The following is a 20,228-nucleotide window of genomic DNA, read 5'->3' as shown; positions in this document are numbered from 1 at the left end:
GTTATTGAAATGTAAGAAAATAACCTCATTCCTAGCTGCTAGCGCCACTAATAGAGGGATATGATATTGTTTTGCTATATTAACCCCAAATCCCTAAAATATACATGTTGAAATAGATTAGATAGTCCTGATTGAGTACATTCAACTATAATTATTCACATAGTATGGTTTCACTAACTAAATTTGTAAAAATAAAGGTATAATTTACTAAGTTCACTTAGATTGACCAATTGTAATTAAACTCTACTAAGTTCACCTAGATTAGCTAAATGTAACTATAATTTGCTAAGTTCTCAGGGATTGGCTAAACGCAACTACAATATACTAAATTCACCTTTTTGACTAAATATATCTAGAATCAAATAACTTAAAAACATAATTTGAAAAAGTAGAATGAACCTGAGCTCCAAAAGGTGCTGGAGGATGAAACTAAGGAAGCATCAATGATGACGGCTAGGCAAGGCCTTGACACATTATATTGTTGCTGCTGAAATATTCACTAGAAATACAACATGTTAGTATTGTTAAAATACAATAAATGCTAAGTATTGTAAAATTAGACTTATGTCGATCCATTATTGTTGTTTGGTGTTGTAGTTAGCCTGGTACTCTTGTACTTTAGCAAATTACTCCTGTTGCTACCCCCATGAACTCATGTTGCGCCCTCAGTTGTTCCTGTAGGTTTTCAATGACAACATCTTGCTCTATATGGCATTGTCATCAACTAGGGCCACCGGAACTCTGAGAGGAAGATCCACTCTGTGATCGAACATCACTCGAGTTGATCTCCTCGGTGAACATGGAGTAGGTTCAAAATTTAAAACATATAAATTTCTATAAAGAATACTAACAAAAACTAAGAAATTATCAGTTTACCGTCCAAGCACCTTTCCATCACCACCCGCATGCACCACCGATGGATCAATGGGTCCATGCACACCAAAATAGTAAACTTCCTAGAGCCTAAACCCTAGGAAGTTAGTCCTAAACTCTAAGAAGTTAGCTAAACTCTCGGAAGTTAAGTCATCCCGTCCGAAGTTTGGCTCTCGAAATTTTTTTGTCGAAAGTTAGCTTAACTTCCTAGAGCCCTCTAGGAAGTTAGCTAACTTCCTACAGCCAAAGAAGCCTCTCGGAAGTTAGTGGCTTTACACCGTCAGCTGACTAACTTTCTACGACTGACTGTAACCCTAGGAAGTTAGTTGGCTAACTTCCTACGGCCCAATAAGCCTCTAGGAAGTTAATTTGATAAACATTATAAATGTTGTTTATTTTTATTTTATTCCACATTCCACAACATAACAAATATATCAACAACTATATAGCACAACATATTTTCACATAAAATATCTCACACACAATCACATAACAATATTTAAATCCATAGTCTCATCAATTACATCACAAAAGTCTCATCCATAGTCATAATCAGTGGCAGATCTACACCACAGGCCACCCGATCTGTGGCCCAGGGCTTGATCCATGTAACTCTATATAAGTCTCTATTTAATATGGTACAAAATAGTTAAGATAAAATAAAAAGAAGAAAATTTGGTAGATTTGGCTTGGGTCATAGAAAAATTCTGGATCTGCCCCGGGTCATAATAAGACACATCTCTTGTAATTTAGTGCATGCCTATTCACGAACATCCTCGCTTGAGGGAGTTGAGTAGCTTGACAAAGATGGGCACAGGCGCACAGCACCACTCTCAACGACCACCTTAGTGTTCTCTGATGTGCCTGATGCAATGTTGGTGAGTGCCCATGCAGCCTCAAACTGCAGCATAAGTTATATATCGCAAATTGCCACTGATTAATAAGAGAGAAAATAAAGTAAAACCATATAATTGATCAGTGCTACTGTTCCCAGACCTGGAGTTGGGGATGGTCCTCACGTGTAAGAAACTCAATGAATCGCGACACCACTCCTGTGCTGATCACCTCTTCGATTGGGGGACTACGAGAGAAATTTATGGAAACTCAATCAGCAAGTTACTACTTAACTTTCACATAAAGTTGTAGTGGGAATTAAGAAAGAAGTACCATGCACTCATCTGGATTCACCAACAAATACAAGAATCCCACAAGATATCAAAGCTGCTATCTACGATGTACAAGAATATGAAAAGAGGTACGCAGACTCTCCATGACCTTTTTAAGACAATAAAACAATGTATAACACACACTAATGCGCAAACACACACATAGTCTGCATATACCATTTTAAGACAATAAAACAATGTATAACACACACATGCATGCGCAAACACACACATGGATGCAATGATAATTGCCCCAGCTGCAAGCAGAACACTACTGGAAAAAATAGAATAGTGGTTCATGAAATCAAATGCTTTCAGGAGTATAACTTTTTTCAGAACTTTTGGGCATACATGGTCATATGCATGTTGCAGAGGCCATAGGATAGGGTTTGTTTTTTTTCTGACGAGACAGTAAATTAAGTAATCTGAAAATGAGAGGGTGCAACGACTAATTTTGATAGCTCACAATCCACAAGTCAAGTCCTGTATACAACAATTGCCCGAAACAGCTACAACTGACCATACCCTCACGTTTGGGTATGGCCTAATACCTCGAGCATGGCCCAAATCTCAACCCCTAAACTCTATCCATCTGGAATGCTAACTGCACATAAGATCCCAATCTCAACTATAGAAAGCAGCTTCCTGAACTGTGTGGTGGCCTCAAGCTGCCCGGAGGGGTCGTTGGAGTGGACGGCCTGCACCATCGCCGGCAAGCCATCCCGTCACCAAGAAAATCAGATCTGAACCCAGCAGATCGAGTGCCACCACGTCACCCATACCCTAACACAGAGAGCGGATCAGATCGGGGCCAGGAAGAACAAGGGAGGGGGCACCGCACCTTCTGCTGGAGCGCGGTGGAGTGGCCCATCGGCGGCACACCGGCGGCGGAGGCGGGAAACCCATCGCAGCGCTTCTTCTGGAGACTTTCCTCGCGCTTGGCCTTGCGCATGTCCATCATCTGGCCCTCGCGGCGGCGGCGGCTCTCCTCCGCGTCCACCGTCTGCTTGTAGTTGCCCTTCCGCATCTGCTCCCGCTCGCTCGGCCGGAGCGACATCGCGGCGAAACCCTAGGAGGACCCGGCGGCGGCGTGCAGTGTGTGGGGACTGGGAGGAGGGGGGTCGGGTGCAGTCAAGTCGCTCGCGCAGCCACGCACGCACGACAAGACCGACCCCATTCGATTTCGAATTAGGGAACGGATTCGATTTCGAATTGGCGAACGGAAAGGAGATGAGACAATTAGATTTTTGCCACTCACAATGTTGTTTTCTTGTTATAATTACCACTGTGTTTATAAATTGTGGGTCCAGCTGGGTCTATGAAATGTGGCCTGATGATAATTTTACAAATCTGTTTCTTGTTGATGGAAAATATCAGAATCTCTCGAAAGGAGATACGAGTGAGTTGGAGGTGAAAGTTTATAAAGGCAGCATCCCTACCTGGGGCACAGAGGACGCGGAGAAAAAATGGCAACAAGGGCTGCTGCGTGTGCGAACATCGGTAGAGAACTGTCAAAAAAACGAGGTTATCAAACTAGCTCTTAGGATTTAGATTCTCCTTTTCTTGATCCTCCAATCTTAATATGATTGGTGTAATCTTTGGATTGTTCCTGTAATCTTGAGCACGAGCTTTTCGTTTGGCTGGTCAAAAGCTGAAATCTAACTTTCTAGAGGAGGCCGTAGGAAGTTAGCGGCTCATTTGACCACACCCGCGGATCAGCAATTAAAAGTTAACTTTCTAGAGGAGGCCGCAGGAAGTTAGCTGCCCATGCTAACTTCCTACGGCCGCCTCTAGGAAGTTAGTGGCTCGCTTGACCGAACACACGGGTCAGCATGTGAAAACTAACTTCCTACAGCTTTTATAAAATACCGTAGGAAGTTATGTTTATTTCCTAGAGCTACCAGTTGCCTCTCGGAAGTTATTTATTTCCTACGGTTTTGTCGGCGTTTCGAGACCGGGGGGTCCCCGAGCCGACGAGTGAGTGTGCTGCGTGCCCCAGCCCAGATGGGTCGAGCGCGTGGGTGAGCGCGAAGGGGGGAGAGGCGAGGTGGCCGGAGACGGGCGTGAGAGAGGTGGAGATCCCGCGGCCTTCGTGTTCGTCCCGCGCCCAGGTCGGGTGCGCTTGCAGTAGGGGGGTTACAAGCGTCCACGCGGGTGAGGGAAGCGAGCGGCCCCAAGAGAGCGCCTGTCTCGTCCTCGTCCCCGCGCGGCCAACCTCCTCTAAGAAGGCCCTGGTCCTTCCTTTTATAGTCGTAAGGAGAGGATCCAGGTGTACAATGGGGGGTGTAGCAGAGTGCTACGTGTCTAGCGGAGAGAGAGCTAGCGCCCTAGGTACATGCCAATGTGGCAGCCGGAGAGGTCTTGGCACCTTGCTGGCGTGATGTCGTGGCTGTCGGAGGAGCGACGGAGCCTGGCGGAGGGACAGCTGTTGGAGCGGTCGAGTCCTTGCTGACGTCGCCCTGCTTCCGTAAGAGAGCTGAGAGCCGCCGTCGTCATAGAGCTTGTGGGGCGCCATCATTGTCCATCTGGCGGAGCTGGCCAGATGGGACGCCGGTCTTGATCTCCGTGACCCGAGTCGGCTCGGGGTAGGATGATGATGGCGCTCCTTGTTGACGTGGCGGGCCTGCGCCCCAGGTCGGGCGACGTGGGGGCTCCTCCGAAGCCGAGGTTGAGTCTGTCTTCTGTTGCCGAGGCCGAGTCCGAGCCATCGGGTCGGGCGAGGCGGAGTTTCGTCGTCTTCTGGGGCTGAGCCCGAGTCCGAGCCCTGGGGTCGGGCGGAGCGGAGTTCGCCGTCTTCCGGGTCTTAGCCCGAGTCCGAGCCCTGGGGTCGGGCGGAGCGGAGTTCGCCGTCTTCCGGGTCTTAGCCCGAGTCCGAGCCCTGGGGTCGGGCGGAGCGGAGTTCGCCGTCTTCCGGGTCTTAGCCCGAGTCCGAGCCCTGGGGTCGGGCGGAGCGGAGTTCGCCATCTTCCGGGTCTTAGCCCGAGTCCGAGCCCTGGGTCGGGCGGAGCGGAGTTCGCTATGGCGCCTTTGGCAAGGCCTGACTGCCTGTCAGACTCACTCTGTCGAGTGGCACTGCAGTCGGAGTGGCGCAGGCGGCGCTGTCCTTCTGTCAGACTGGTCAGTAGAGCGGTGGAGTGACGGCGGTCACTTCGGCTCTGCCGGGGGGCGCGTGTCAGGATAAAGGTGTCAGGCCACCTTTGCGTTAAATGCTCCTGCAACCTGGTCAGTCGGTGCGGCGATTTAGTCAGGGTTGCTTCTAAGCGAAGCCAAGGCCTCGGGCGAGCCGGAGGTGTGTCCGCCGTAAAAAGGGGGGCCTCGGGCGAGACGGAAGTCTCTCGAGGTCGGCTGCCCTTGGCCGAGGCTAGGCTCGGGCGAAGCGTGATCGAGTCACTCGTGTGGACTGATCCCTGACTTAATCGTACCCATCAGGCCTTTGCAGCTTTATGCTGATGGGGGTTACCAGCTGAGAATTAGGCGTCTTGAGGGTACCCCTAATTATGGTCCCCGACAGTAGCCCCCGAGCCTCGAAGGGAGTGTTAGCACTCGCTTGGAGGCTTTCGTCGCACTTTTTTGCAAGGGGACCAGCCTTTCTCGGTTGCATTTTGTTCCGGTGAGTGCGCGCGAGCGCACCCGCCGGGTGTAGCCCCTGAGGCCTCGGAGGAGTGGTTACACTCCTTCGAGGTCTTAATGCCTTGCGTAATGCTTCGGCTGGTCTGGTCGTTCCCTCATGCGAACTGGCCGTAGCCCGGGTGCACGGTCGGGGCCCAAGCTCTCGGGCTGGTATGTTGACGCTGTCAACGGTTTGGCCGGAGCCGGGTTTGCGAGAGCAGCCCCCGAGCCTCTGCACGGGGCGAGAGGACGATCAGGGACAAACTCGGCTTTTTTACATACGCCCCTACGTCGCCTTTCCGCAAGGAGGAGGGGGGGAGAGCGCCATGTTACCCTCGATGGGCACCGAACATGGTGTCTCCGGTGAGCTGCAAGCGGGTAATCCGAGTGGACGTCCGTGCCCCATTCGTTGGGGGTCGGCTAGGGGCCCAGAGGCACGCCCAAAAGTACCTGCGGGTGATTTGCCGGACCCGGTCCCCTGGCGACGGGGTCCAAGGGCTCGATGCCTCCCTCCGATGGGATTCCGTTACAAGATCGTTCCCGCTGGTCTCGGAAATGTCCTAGGGTACCTCGGGAGCGCAGCCCGAGCCTTGGTTATGTATCGAACGTACCCCTTGTCATCCCTCGCTCGGCGTCTGAGGCGACTGTGAACCCTTCCGGGGCCAGCCTTCGAACCCCTGATCAGTAATGGGCGCGGAGCCCGAGTAGCCTGAGGCGGCCATGAAGCCCTTCGGGGGGCTGGCCTTCGAACCCCTGACCAGTAATGGGTGTCGGGCCCACGCGATCTGAGGCGACTGTTGAACCCCTCGGAGGGCCAGCCTTCGAACCTCTGATCAGTAGGGGGGGGGCTCGGAGCCCGGTTCCTTCGCAGGGAAGGATCCTTTTCGGGGTATCCCCCTTTCCCGGTCCCTGTTGCAAGAGATAGAGAAAGAGGAAAAAGGAAAAAGATACGAAATCGAACGACGTGGCGTACCTTTTTTGACGCGGTTATTTCGGCGAAGGCGAAGCGTCGTCCGCTTCTCCTGCCAGAGGCGCCGCCTGTTCCGCCGCGGAGTTAATGCGACGAGGCGAGTGGTTGGCGGGGCGGCCGTTGCGCGTGCGTGAGCCGTTCGAGGAACGGATCACGGGTGCACCGTCTTCACGCCGTGGGAGAAGGCTCTCTTGCTGTCCCAGGATGGGACGTGAGCCTGGCTGACGACGTGACTGCTGCGCCCGCCCGCCTGCCACCGCCATTACTGCCGGCCCACTTTCGGCCGCTTTGACCGTGGCGCCAGGCTGGCGCTGCTGGGTCGTCTCGAGTCGCGGCATAGGCTCCGCAACCGAAGAGGTGCGACGGTGGCACAAGTGGCGGTGCGGTTGCTTGCATGCAGCAACTGGCGCGCTGGTTGCGCGACGCGCGGGCCTGGGCCACCAAGCCGGCGTGTCAGAAGTCGGAGAAGCGCGTCCACCTGGCGCGGTTGCATGCCGCCTGCATGGCTGCCCGCCCCTTCCACCCGTTGGTCTGGGCGAAAGTGGGGAATCGCTTGTAACCGCTGGGCGGTTGCGTGCACCGCGTGCGGCGGTTTGGCTTCTTCTGCTTCTGAGCCGGTTTGCATGACATGCGGGACCCAGCCTCCGCGCCGCAGGGGAGGGCCTTGGAGCGTGTTGGAGAAGACTCGGCCCGTGGCGTTTGGGGGCGCACGTAGGGAGAGTCGCCTTTAAAAGGAGGGCGACCCCTTTCGGAAGGCAACCATGTCTTCTCCCTCCCTCATGCGTCGCGTCTTTCCATCTTCCAAGCCCCCGGATGGGGGGTACCCGCCGTCTTTCCACCTCCTCGTCGGAGGAATGCAACTCCGTGGGAGTTGGTACCTTTCAGCCATCGTTCGGCTTCAAGGATTTTCATCAGCCGGCCCGGCCGCACCCCTACGCCGGCGATCACCCAGGATGGTGACCACCAGTTCCTGGGTGGGGAAGAGCAAGCCGGGCTGCGATCTTGGTCCCACCCTCAGCTTCAAGGATGTTCATCATCCTCGCTGGGGTGGGGGCCGGGCTGAGCCGGCGCTCTACCTCCCGTGTGGGTCTGCGGGTCACCCTCTCCCGCGGCGTTCGGGGGTGGAGGCGCTCGCTGGCCCTGCGGGCGGCGCGGACTTAGACAACGTGGGGCTGATCGACGGCGGACGTCGTCACCTCCAGCGTGTCGGAGTCGTCGGCCGGGCTCCCGGCGGCCCCTCCTGCCGGAGGGCGGCTGCCGCGCCGTGTGCACGGGAGGACCACCCACGATGCCGCGCGCTGCTAGGGCGGCGTTCGTGTTCTGGGGTGGCCCTGCTTTTGCACCGGGATGGCGCCCTCGCGCAGAGGCCGGTGCCCCACTCGTCTGGGAGGATTCGAGTGGGGATCTGCCGGGGGCTGGTGGACCCCGCCATCAGCGCCGAGGCGGAGGCGGCTCGAGAAGTCCCCGTCGCCGACGGGATCACCGCCACCATCCGTGCTCCGGGCCTCCGGCTCTTCGCACTTGTCCTCGCCCCTCGAGCGTCGGTGTGGGCGAGGGCAAGATCGTGGCAGCGCCCACCCTGAGGCCTGCACTGCCGCGGCCCGGCCATCCGGAGCGGGAGTCGTTGTCGTCGTAGTCGGAGCGGGCGGCGGCGAGCCGCTCGTCGGTCTTCTGTCGCTCCGCAGGCCTTCCCCATGGAGTGGGGTTGTTCGTACCTGCGGAGGGGGAACCGGAGTTCCGTTTGTAATGGCACTTCGAATGCCAGTGTTTTTGTTCATTGTGGCTGTCGAGGCCTGAACATGTATGTAGTTTCGGCACGGAGCCGTGTTTTTTTCCTTATTTTCGAGCACTAAGTCTCGCCTGTCGATTATCTGAACCGCTTCACCAAGCATGAGTCGCCCCGTGTCAAGGTGACGAGTGAGGTATCCGTATCCCGGAGGCGTAGGAATCCCTCGGCTCGATGGGCCCGGTTGTCTGAGGCTCCTCTAGCTTAGTTAAAGGGACCCCTTGGCCGCTCTTCGATGAGCCGAGGCCAGGGGTAGCGATATCAGTACGAACAGAGGCGGAGTTGGCTCGAAAATGGGAACCTGGTTGGCCGGAGCCTAGCCGGGTTGCCCGTCAGCGGGGGTCGACGCCGGAGTCGATCACCCGAGGCCTCGGGTCGGGCTGGCGCCCTTGGAAGATGCTTGGCCGAGGCCCCAGGGGTAACCGGCCGAGCCGCCTGCTCGGGCCGGGTTCCCGGAGAAGTCCCCGGACCGCGTCGCCGTCCGAGGCTAGGTCGGACCTTGCTGAAGGCGTCGTCGATGTCGAGGGTGTTGCGGCCCCCTTCAGCGTGAAGACCCGAGCCTGCAGGATCAGATTGTCTTGTAGCGTGTGCCTTCTGCGGCCGCCGAGGCCAGAAAACTCACCCTCGCTCCGTTGTAAAGCCGCGTCTTCTTTCCTCTTATTTCGAGCATCTGGACTTTCCGTCGGTAACAGGGATGTTTGTGTGGGCGAGAGTTGCTTCTCGCGGAAGGTGATGAGTGAGGTATCCGTATCCCAGAGGCGTGGGAGTCCCTCGGCTCGGTCGGCCTTGCCGCTTATGCGTACTTTCGCCCGTCCATGAGGCCCTGTCACCGATTCAGTCGAGAAGGCTTGAAGGACCGTCTCGGCAGAAGAGCTTCCGAACGTGAAGACTTGTTCGGTCTGCGGAATCACTTTATCCGAACGCGAGTTACTTATCGCAGAAGGTGATGAGTGAGGTATCCTTATCCCGGAGGCGTAGGAGTCCCTCGGCTCGGTCGGCCTTGGCTGCTTACGTGTACTCCGTCGTTTCCAGGATCCGCTTTTCGAAGTAGTCAAAAAGCACGAAAGAAATTCTGCTAAAAAGAGACCCTTTTTCGAGAAAAAATTCGACGCAGAGGGGGTCTCCCCCCTTTTAGCCCCCGAGGGAGGGTCGGGCTTTGCCGAGGCTAGGCCGACCCTTCCTTGATGACTAAACTTTGCGTAGGTGCGAGGTATATGAACAACTTGAAAACATCTTAAGGGTAGAAGCGACGTAGCTGTTTGATGTTCCAAGCGTTGCCGTAGATCTCGCCTTGGTTGTTGGCCAGCTTGTATGTTCCGGGCTTCAGAACTTTGGCGATGACGAATGGCCCCTCCCAGGGGGGTGTGAGTTTGTGCCTTCCCCGGGCGTCTTGCCGTAGCCGAAGCACCAGGTTGCCCACCTGGAAGTCTCGGGGTCGGACCCCTCGGGCGTGGTAGCGTCGCAGGGACTGCTGGTACCGCGCCGAGTGTAGTAAGGCCCTGTCCCGAGCCTCCTCCAGCTGGTCCAGCGATTCTTCCCGGCTAGCTTGGTTGCTTTGATCGGTGTAGGCCCTCATCCTCGGGGAGCCGTATTCCAGGTCAGTGGGCAAGATAGCTTCGGCCCCGTAGACCAGGGAAAACGGCGTGAAACCCGTGGCGCGACTCGGCGTCGTCCTTAGGCTCCAGACCACCGAGGGGAGTTCCTTCATCCATCGCTTGCCGAACTTGTTGAGGCCGTTGTAGATCCGAGGCTTGAGCCCTTGTAGAATCATGTCGTTGGCACGCTCTACTTGCCCATTCGACATGGGATGAGCCACGGCGGCCCAGTCCACCCGGATGTGGTGATCCTCGCAAAAATCCAAGAATTTTTTGCCGGTGAACTGGGTACCGTTGTCGGTGATGATGGAGTTTGGGACCCCGAAGCGATGGATGATGTTGGTGAAGAACGCCACCGCCTGCTCGGACCTGATGTTGTTCAGGGGTCGGACCTCGATCCACTTGGAGAATTTGTCGATGGCGACCATTAGGTGCGTGTAGCCCCCGGGCGCCTTCTGCAAGGGACCAACGAGGTCCAGACCCCATACAGCGAAGGGCCAGGTGATGGGTATCGTCTGCAGAGCCTGAGCGGGCAGGTGGGTCTGCTTCGCATAGAATTGGCACCCTTCGCAGGTGCGGACAATTCTAGTGGCGTCAGCCACCGCCGTTGGCCAGTAAAAGCCTTGCCGGAAAGCATTCCCGACAAGGGCTCGAGGCACTGCATGATGGCCGCAAGCCCCCGAGTGTATTTCCCGCAGGAGTTCCTGACCTTCGGCGATGGAGATGCATCGCTGGAGGATGCCCGAGGGGCTCCGGTGGTAGAGCTCCTCCTCGTCGCCCAGCAAGACGAACGACTTGGCGCGTCGTGCTACCCGCCGAGCCTCGGCTTGGTCGAGGGGTAGTTCTCCTCGGCGGAGATATCGCAGGTACGGGGCCTGCCAATTTCGATCAGGCATGGCCCCGCTCAGCTCCTCCTCAACGTTCAGTGCCTCGGCCTCGGGGGCCGAGGGTACCTCGGGCGGAGCCGAGGGTACCTCGGGCAGAGCCGAGGGTACCTCGGGCCGAGCCAAGGGCGCCTCGGGCTGAGCCGAGGGTGCCTCGGGCTCGGGCGCGTCGTCGATCTTGACGGAGGGTCGATGCAGATCCCGGGAGAAGACGTCCGGTGGGACCGTCGTTCGCCCCGAGGCTATTTTAGCCAGCTCGTCTGCAGTCTCGTTGTAGCGCCGAGCGATGTGGTTGAGCTCGAGCCCGAAGAACTTGTCTTCCAGGCGCCGAACCTTATCGCAGTAGGCCTCCATCTTCGGGTCGCGGCAGTGGGAGTTCTTCATGACTTGGTCGATAACGAGCTGCGAATCACCGCGGGCGTCGAGGCGTCTGACCCCTAGCTCGATGGCGATCCGCAACCCGTTGACCAGAGCTTCGTACTCGGCCACATTGTTGGACGCCGGGAAATGGAGGCGCAGCACGTAGCGCAGGTGCTTTCCGAGGGGCGAGATGAAGAGCAGGCCCGCGCCGGCTCCTGTCTTCATCAGCGACCCATCGAAAAACATGGTCCAGAGCTCCGGTTGGATCGGAGCCGTCGGCAACTGTGTGTCGACCCATTCGGCCACGAAGTCCGCCAACACCTGGGACTTGATGGCCTTCCGAGGGGCGAATGAAATTGTTTCGCCCATGATTTCCACCGCCCACTTTGCGATCCTGCCCGAGGCCTCTCGGCACTGGATGATCTCCCCCAGGGGGAAGGATGACACCACAGTTACCGGATGAGACTCGAAGTAGTGTCGTAACTTCCGCCTCGTCAGGATCACAGCATACAGCAGCTTCTGAACTTGTGGGTAGCGGATCTTGGTCTCGGACAGTACTTCGCTGACGAAGTAGACTGGCCTCTGAACGGGCAGTGCATGCCCTTCCTCGTGCCTCTCGACCACAATCGCGGCGCTAACCACCTGAGTGGTGGCGGCGACGTAGACCAAGAGGGCTTCTCCATCAGCTGGGGGCACCAAGACAGGCGCCTTTGTAAGGAGCGCCTTCAGGTTCTCAAGGGCTTCCTCGGCCTCAGGGGTCCAAGCGAAACACTCGGTCTTCCTTAAGAGGCGGTACAGAGGCAGACCTCTTTCGCCGAGGCGTGAGATGAAGCGGCTCAGGGCCGCGAGGCATCCCATGACCCTCTGTACGCCTTTTAAGTCCTTGATGGGTCCCATGCTGGTGATGGCTGCGATCTTCTCCGGGTTGGCTTCGATGCCTCGCTCGGAGACGATGAACCCCAGGAGCATGCCCCGGGGCACCCCGAAGACACACTTCTCAGGATTGAGCTTGACTCCTTTCGCCTTGAGACATCGGAATGTCACTTCAAGGTCGGAGAGGAGGTCGGAAGCCTTCCTTGTCTTGACTACGATGTCATCGACGTAGGCCTCGACTGTGCGACCGATGTGTTCGCCGAACACATGGTTCATGCACCGCTGGTACGTCGCGCCCGCATTCCTCAAACCGAACGGCATGGTGACATAGCAGTACATGCCGAACGGCGTGATGAAAGAAGTCGCGAGCTGGTCGGACTCTTTCATCCGGATCTGGTGATACCCTGAGTAGGCATCGAGGAAGGACAGGGTTTCGCACCCAGCGGTGGAATCCACGATTTGATCGATGCGAGGCAGAGGGTAGGGAACCTTCGGACATGCTTTGTTGAGACCAGTGTAGTCAACACACATCCGCCATTTCCCCCCTTTCTTCCTCACAAGCACAGGGTTGGCAAGCCATTCGGGATGGAATACCTCTTTGATGAACCCTGCTGCCATTAGCTTGTGGATCTCTTCGCCAATCACTCTGCGCTTTTCCTCGTCGAATCGGCGCAGAGGCTGCCTGACGGGTCGGGCTCCGGCCCGAATATCCAGCGAGTGCTCGGCGACATCCCTCGGTATGCCGGGCATGTCCGAGGGACTCCACGCAAAGACGTCGGCGTTTGCGCGGAGAAAGTCGACGAGCACTGCTTCCTATTTGGGGTCGAGCCCGGAACCAATCCGGATCTGCTTGGAGGTGTCGCCGCTGGGGTCGAGAGGGACGGCCTTAACCGTCTCCACTGGCTCGAAGTTGCCGGCGTGACGCTTCACGTCCGACACCTCCCTGGAGAGATTCTCCAGGTCGGCGATGAGGGCCTCGGACTCGGCGAGGGCCTCGGCGTACTCCACGCACTCCATGTCGCATTCGAACGCGTGTTTGTACGTGGGGCCGACGGTGATGACCCCGTTGGGGCCCGGCATCTTGAGCTTCAAGTAGGTGTAGTTGGGGACGACCATGAACTTCGCGTAGCATGGCCTCCCCAGTACAGCGTGGTAGGTTCCTTGGAACCCAACCACCTCGAACGTCAGGGTCTCCCTTCGGAAGTTGGAGGGCGTTCCGAAGCAGACGGGGAGGTCGAGTCGCCCGAGGGGCTGGACGCGCTTCCCAGGGACGATCCCGTGGAAGGGCGCAGCGCCTGCCCGGACGAAGGACAGATCGATGCGCAAGAGCTTGAGGGTCTCGGCGTAGATGATGTTGAGGCAGCTGCCCCCATCCATCAGGACCTTGGTGAGCCTGACGTTGCCGATGACAGGGTCGACGACGAGCGGGTATTTCCCCGGGCTCGGCACCTGGTCGGGGTGGTCAGCCTGGTCGAAGGTGATGGGCTTGTCGGACCAGTCTAGGTAGGCTGGCGCCGCCACCTTCACCGAGCAGACCTCCCGGCGCTCTTGCTTGCGATGCCGAGCCGAGGCATTCGCCGCATGCCCTCCGTAGATCATGAAGCAGTCGCGGACCTCGGGGAACTCTCCTGCTTGGTGATCTTCGTTCTTATCGTCGTTGCGGGCCCTGCCACCCTCGGCGGGTGGCCCGGCCCTGTGGAAGTGACGTCGAAGCATGACACACTCCTCGAGGGTGTGTCTGACGGGCCCCTGATGGTAAGGGCACGGCTCCTTGAGCATCTTGTCGAAGAGGTTAGCACCTCCGGGGGGCTTCCGAGGGTTCTTGTACTCGACGGTGGCGACAAGGTCCGCGTCAGCGGCGTCGCGTTTCGATTGCGACTTCTTCTTGCCTTTCTTCTTGGCGCCGCGCGGAGTAGACGCCTCGGGAGCCTCTTCCGATGGGCGGCCCTGGGGCTGCTTATCCTTTCGGAAGATAGCCTCGACCGCCTCCTGGCCAGAGGCGAACTTGGTGGCGATGTCCATCAGCTCGCTCGCCCTGGTGGGGGTCTTGCGACCCAGCTTGCTCACCAGGTCGCGGCAGGTGGTGCCAGCGAGGAACGCGCCGATGACATCCGAGTCGGTGATGTTGGGCAGCTCAGTGCGCTGCTTCGAGAATCGCCGGATGTAGTCCCGGAGCGACTCTCCCGGCTGTTGCCGGCAGCTTCGAAGGTCCCAGGAATTCCCGGGGCGCACGTATGTGCCCTGGAAATTGCCGGCGAAGGCTTGGACCAAGTCGTCCTAGTTGGAGATCTGCCCCGGAGGCAGGTGCTCCAACCAGGCACGAGCAGTGTTGGAGAGGAACAGGGGGAGGTTACGGATGATGAGGTTGTCGTCGTCCGTCCCACCCAGTTGGCAGGCCAGGCGGTAGTCCGCGAGCCACAGTTCCGGTCTCGTTTCCCCCGAGTACTTCGTGATAGTAGTCGGGGGTCGGAACCGGGTCGGGAACGGCGCCCGCCGGATGGCCCGACTGAAGGTCTGCGGACCGGGTGGTTCGGGCGAGGGACTCCGATCCTCCCCGCTGTCGTAGCGTCCCCCACGCCTGGGGTGGTAGCCTCGGCGCACCCTTTCGTCGAGGTGGGCCCGACGGTCGCGTCGATGGTGCTCGTTGCTGAGGTGGCCCGGGGCCGCAGGCGCGGTGTTGCGCGTGCGCCCGGTGTAGACCGAGGCTTCCCGCATGAATCGGGAAGTCGCGGCATGAGGTTCCGAGGGATATCCCTGCCTTCGGGAGGCAGTGCTCTCGGCCCGTCGGGCCGCAGCGCCTTCCAGAAGATTCTTGAGCTCTCCCTGGATTCGTCGACCCTCGGTGGTTGATGGCTCTAGCATCGAGCGGAGGAGCATCGCTGCGGCTGCCAGGTTCTGACCAACCCCGCTGGATGCGGGCGGCGGCCTGACCCTGACATCGTTGGCGACGCGGCGCTGGAGACCTTGGGGCAGGTGACGTATTTCTCCGGCCGGGGGTTGGCCCGCCCATGCCTGCCCGACGTCCCGACGGATCGGCTCAAGCGCTCCTGTTCCCTCGTTGAGCCTGGCCTGCGCCTCGCGGACTTGCTCGAGTTGTGGGTCGTAACCCCCCGCCGGAACGGGGACCACAGCTAGCTCCCGCGGGATGTCGGCGCAAGGCACTGGCCTAGGAAGATCACCGTCCTCCGGCATGCCGAGATGGTTGCCTTCGGAGGGATCCCCTAGCTCGATGTGGAAACATTCGCGGCTTGGGCCGCAGCCCTCGTCGTCAAGGCTGCGGCTTCCGTCGGAACAGTCGGAGAGGCAGTAGTCACATGCGGTCATGAAGTCCCGCATGGCACTGGGGTTGCCAAGTCCAGAGAAATCCCAACAGATGCTGGGATCGTCGTCTTCCTCGGACCCGGAGGGCCCGTCGGTCGAGACGTCCGTCAACCGGTCCCAAGGCGACCGCATACGAAACCCCAGTGGGGTTGCACTCGCCTCAATGAGAGCGCCCGCCAAGGCGAGGTCGCTTGGCGGGTTGAGGCCGAGTCGAAATGACATAAGATGGGAGTTAGTCAGTACCTTTTGGTCGACGAGGAGCGACGAAGTCACATCGGGGACTGGTTGCACTGTCGTCCCAGGTACGAGGGCGACGTCCTGCAGGCTTTCCGCGAGCGCGCTGGCGTCGTCTTCTTGCTCGGGGTCGGCGTGTCGCGGGGGGACGGCGCTTGCCTTCGTCTCGAACGCGAGGTCGACGCCCAGCGTGCCTTCCGTCGGGGCGTCGGGGGCGTCGATTCGCTCGACGGCTGACGAAGCGCGGCCTCCCGCTTGGCCTTGGTTGCCTCGCCTCCTCCTCCGTTGGCGGGGGAGAGGACAGGGCGAGCTCGAATGTTGTTCTTCCGCCACGCGGGGAAGATGTCGTCGATTCCGCCGCCGGGGGGCGGGTTGTCGGCCGCCATTGTCGTTGTCGCGCGGCGGAGGAAGGAGTATCATGTCGTAGCTGCCGTTGAAGGACATGAACTCAAGACTCCCGAAACGGAGAGGTTGCTGGAGACTGCCCATCTGGAGCTTGACGGGAAGCTGTTCGTCAGCACGCAGCAGGCCCCTACCTGGCGCGCCAACTGTCGGCGTTTCGAGACCGGGGGGTCCCCGAGCCGACGAGTGAGTGTGCTGCGTGCCCCAGCCCAGATGGGTCGAGCGCGTGGGTGAGCGCGAAGGGGGGAGAGGCGAGGTGGCCGGAGACGGGCGTGAGAGAGGTGGAGATCCCGCGGCCTTCGTGTTCGTCCCGCGCCCAGGTCGGGTGCGCTTGCAGTAGGGGGGTTACAAGCGTCCACGCGGGTGAGGGAAGCGAGCGGCCCCAAGAGAGCGCCTGTCTCGTCCTCGTCCCCGCACGACCAACCTCCTCTAAGAAGGCCCTGGTCCTTCCTTTTATAGTCGTAAGGAGAGGATCCAGGTGTACAATGGGGGTGTAGCAGAGTGCTACGTGTCTAGCGGAGAGAGAGCTAGCGCCCTAGGTACATGCCAATGTGGCAGCCGGAGAGGTCTTGGCACCTTGCTGGCGTGATGTCGTGGCTGTCGGAGGAGCGACGGAGCCTGGCGGAGGGACAGCTGTTGGAGCGGTCGAGTCCTTGCTGACGTCGCCCTGCTTCCGTAAGAGAGCTGAGAGCCGCCGTCGTCATAGAGCTTGTGGGGCGCCATCATTGTCCATCTGGCGGAGCTGGCCAGATGGGACGCCGGTCTTGATCTCCGTGACCCGAGTCGGCTCGGGGTAGGATGATGATGGCGCTCCTTGTTGACGTGGCGGGCCTGCGCCCCAGGTCGGGCGACGTGGGGGCTCCTCCGAAGCCGAGGTTGAGTCTGTCTTCTGTTGCCGAGGCCGAGTCCGAGCCATCGGGTCGGGCGAGGCGGAGTTTCGTCGTCTTCTGGGGCTGAGCCCGAGTCCGAGCCCTGGGGTCGGGCGGAGCGGAGTTCGCCGTCTTCCGGGTCTTAGCCCGAGTCCGAGCCCTGGGGTCGGGCGGAGCGGAGTTCGCCGTCTTCCGGGTCTTAGCCCGAGTCCGAGCCCTGGGGTCGGGCGGAGCGGAGTTCGCCGTCTTCCGGGTCTTAGCCCGAGTCCGAGCCCTGGGTCGGGCGGATCGGAGTTCGCTATGGCGCCTTTGGCAAGGCCTGACTGCCTGTCAGACTCACTCTATCGAGTGGCACTGCAGTCGGAGTGGCGCAGGCGGCGCTGTCCTTCTGTCAGACTGGTCAGTAGAGCGGTGGAGTGACGGCGGTCACTTCGGCTCTGCCGGGGGGCGCGTGTCAGGATAAAGGTGTCAGGGCACCTTTGCGTTAAATGCTCCTGCAACCTGGTCAGTCGGCGCGGCGATTTAGTCAGGGTTGCTTCTAAGCGAAGCCAAGGCCTCGGGCGAGCCGGAGGTGTGTCCGCCGTAAAAAGGGGGGCCTCGGGCGAGGCGGAAGTCTCTCGAGGTCGGCTGCCCTTGGCCGAGGCTAGGCTCGGGCGAAGCGTGATCGAGTCACTCGTGTGGACTGATCCCTGACTTAATCGTACCCATCAGGCCTTTACAGCTTTATGCTGATGGGGGTTACCAGCTGAGAATTAGGCGTCTTGAGGGTACCCCTAATTATGGTCCCCGACGGGTTTGTTATAAAAGTTGTAGGAAGTTAAAAAACCGTAGGAAGTGTATGATTTTGGTGTAGTAATGCCGCCAATTGAAGTCATCACCATAGCATCAGACCATCTCCTGCCCATATTGCTCCTACAATTAAGAAAAGAAATTTATAATATAAATTTAATGTTTCAAGTCTAATCCTAAATTGCGAACAACTCACCAGTCGTTCAGTCGCTTGCTGGTTGCATAGGACCTCAGATTGTGTCGGGTCCGATCCCTAATGGCCCTAGATGTATACGTCAATAGCACATGGCTCAGCACCAGTTTCAACTTCTTATGTTTAGCAATTAGTAACAGAAAATATGTTCTCGAAATAGTACTTGGCATATCTCACTATTCATGAGACATACGAATGTACCCATCACCGACAAACGTATGCTTCCCAAACTCGAGAATCTTTTGAATGATTCCATAGTACTTAATTTCTCGTCCAAGTGCATTGATCATCCTAGACACAACTTCAGAGCTAATAACTGTGACTGCTTGAGGATGAGAGGCCTCAAAAGGTGATGTCTTAAAGTGTTGGAGACCTTCTATGTCGAAGATCACTTGCTTAACATTTTACTTCGGCACAAGCTAGTGTGTTTCAGGAATATCTCTACTGATGGACGAAGCCAACCTTCGGTCGAGAAGGCATGCAAAGTAGCTTTGCACATGACCAAGTGAAATAGTATTAACCAAAGTCAATAGCTTTGGCGACAACAAAGGAGCTTCGGGTACAAGTAAGAGGAAAAGGCGACGAAGTCCAAAACCCGCACAACCGAAGATGGGGAAAATACGCCACTGCCCTAATAGTATTTGTAAACAGTAAGGGGTTCAATTGTAATCTTATACTAAGTCATCGTCTCTCCTATAAATAGATGAACAGTACCCCCACATAAAATAACTTTTAGCCAGGTGCTACATCTTCGCATAGCTCAGCCTCCAACACACCTTTGTGCTATCTTGCATCAAGAAGCCGAAGGTATGATTGTAAACTTGTATTGTATGAGAAAAGAAATAAAATGCTAAGGCATATGAGATAAGTTCTCATTTCTCACTTTGTCATACTCTATGCATTCCATTCAGTTGCATTCAATCTTTATCTTCGAAGAGTTATCTCGAAGAGATAACACTTCAAGGACGAAGGTTTCTTCCTTTTAACATTGTGTTGCCTTATTTTTGATTCCATATAGCAATTGAAACAAGTGACCAACAGAAAGTGAAACCCATTAACATCGTGTTGACCATGGCTTCTAACAATCACCCTCCCATAGGCATTTTTTGAGCACTGAAAAGCATATAAAGTAATTGGACAAATACTATTGTCATTTGAGAGGAATGTAAAATGATCCAAGAGAAGATTGTACATAAGATCGAAACTAGTTGATGAAATTTGGACATCTGTTTAGCCCATGTCATCGCATCACATCAAGTTGCTTGTTAGTAGGTTGATTTTTAGACCTCCAATTCTGCTTGTCGTACTCACTACATAAAAACATGAATGGATAAGGACTAGACCAACATGAATATAGAGTTGATCAAGACAAGAGACACTTACATGAAATATGGTTCTATCTCTTCCATATTGGTATACATGTATTATTAAATAAATATTAAATATGAGAAAAAGATATCACTACATAAAAACAATTAAATAATTGATCGTGTTTGGAGACATACTTGTTTATCATTGATGTACATGCGGAAAAATTATCGAGGATATAGTGGCGTGGGATTATGGCCACACTAACACTAGTCATGGAGGCAATGAGCCTAGATGATTACCTGGACAAGCATAACCATGCATTAAGTGTTTAATGTCTCGAATCCCACACTAAACACATAATCCTTAAATATATTGTTTGTTTCTAGTTTCCACTCTTACCATCCTTTGTTCCATATCGAACTAGATCTCACCTTTACATGTTAAAATGCTCATTGATAATTATATCGTGAATTCACTTGTGATGCACTTTTATTTGTTACAAAAAATTACAGGAGAATATGTTTTTTCCTCTTCATTCAAGCACATGATTGCATATAGATTTTCTACGGTATACCTCACTCGAGCTATTCTTCCCTTCTCCTAAATACAATGTAATTATATTACTGTTCAGCTACATGTAATTCTACAGTTTACTATTCATTGTATTTTTTATGAATACAATCTGCCATTTTTTATATTAGCACAAAGACAAAACATAAAATATAAATTTGCCTTATAACATCAAATTATAGCGTCAAATATAAATTCACCTTGCGGGCATGGAGGGGCGGCTGCGGGCAGCTTGGCGGGTGGGCAATAGCGCTCAAGAGATAGCAAACGGACGTGGCATCATGGGGGCACACATGGGCACGGTGTCGTGGCGGCACGTATGAGAGCCCATGGGCCCAGTTGGGCCCTATATTGCCAAAGATCTCCAAAACCCTTTATCACCTAATTGAGAAGGTATGTTTCAGGAACAATATAAAGAACCAG

The 20,228-nt window shown here is 56.1% G+C and overlaps 1 protein-coding gene across 2 annotated transcripts; it reads right to left on the bottom strand.

Annotated features, from left to right (window-relative positions):
* Nucleotides 1–1,348: 1,348 nt before the first annotated feature.
* Nucleotides 1,349–3,243, bottom strand: LOC100191665 (Importin subunit alpha-2). 2 transcript variants are annotated; one of them, XM_035965618.1, is made up of 3 exons: nucleotides 2,881–3,243; nucleotides 1,870–2,822; nucleotides 1,349–1,774 (listed from the first exon to the last, which is right to left on the bottom strand). In XM_035965618.1, exons 1-2 carry the CDS (start codon nucleotides 3,094–3,096, stop codon nucleotides 2,703–2,705), a joined length of 336 nt encoding a protein of 111 aa, XP_035821511.1. In that variant the 5' UTR covers nucleotides 3,097–3,243; the 3' UTR covers nucleotides 1,349–1,774; nucleotides 1,870–2,702. The 2 variants fall into 2 exon arrangements, with proteins under 2 accessions (XP_035821511.1, NP_001354044.1); NM_001367115.1 differs by having other exon boundaries at nucleotides 1,372–1,774; nucleotides 1,870–1,954; nucleotides 2,881–3,232.
* Between the last annotated feature and the right edge of the window lie 16,985 nt (nucleotides 3,244–20,228).

The sequence above is a fragment of the Zea mays genome, chromosome 3 (genome assembly GCF_902167145.1).
Source record: "Zea mays cultivar B73 chromosome 3, Zm-B73-REFERENCE-NAM-5.0, whole genome shotgun sequence".
NCBI lineage: Eukaryota > Viridiplantae > Streptophyta > Magnoliopsida > Poales > Poaceae > Zea > Zea mays.
Note: the sequence above shows the minus strand (reverse complement) of the source record. Positions and strands in the feature narration are given on the sequence as shown.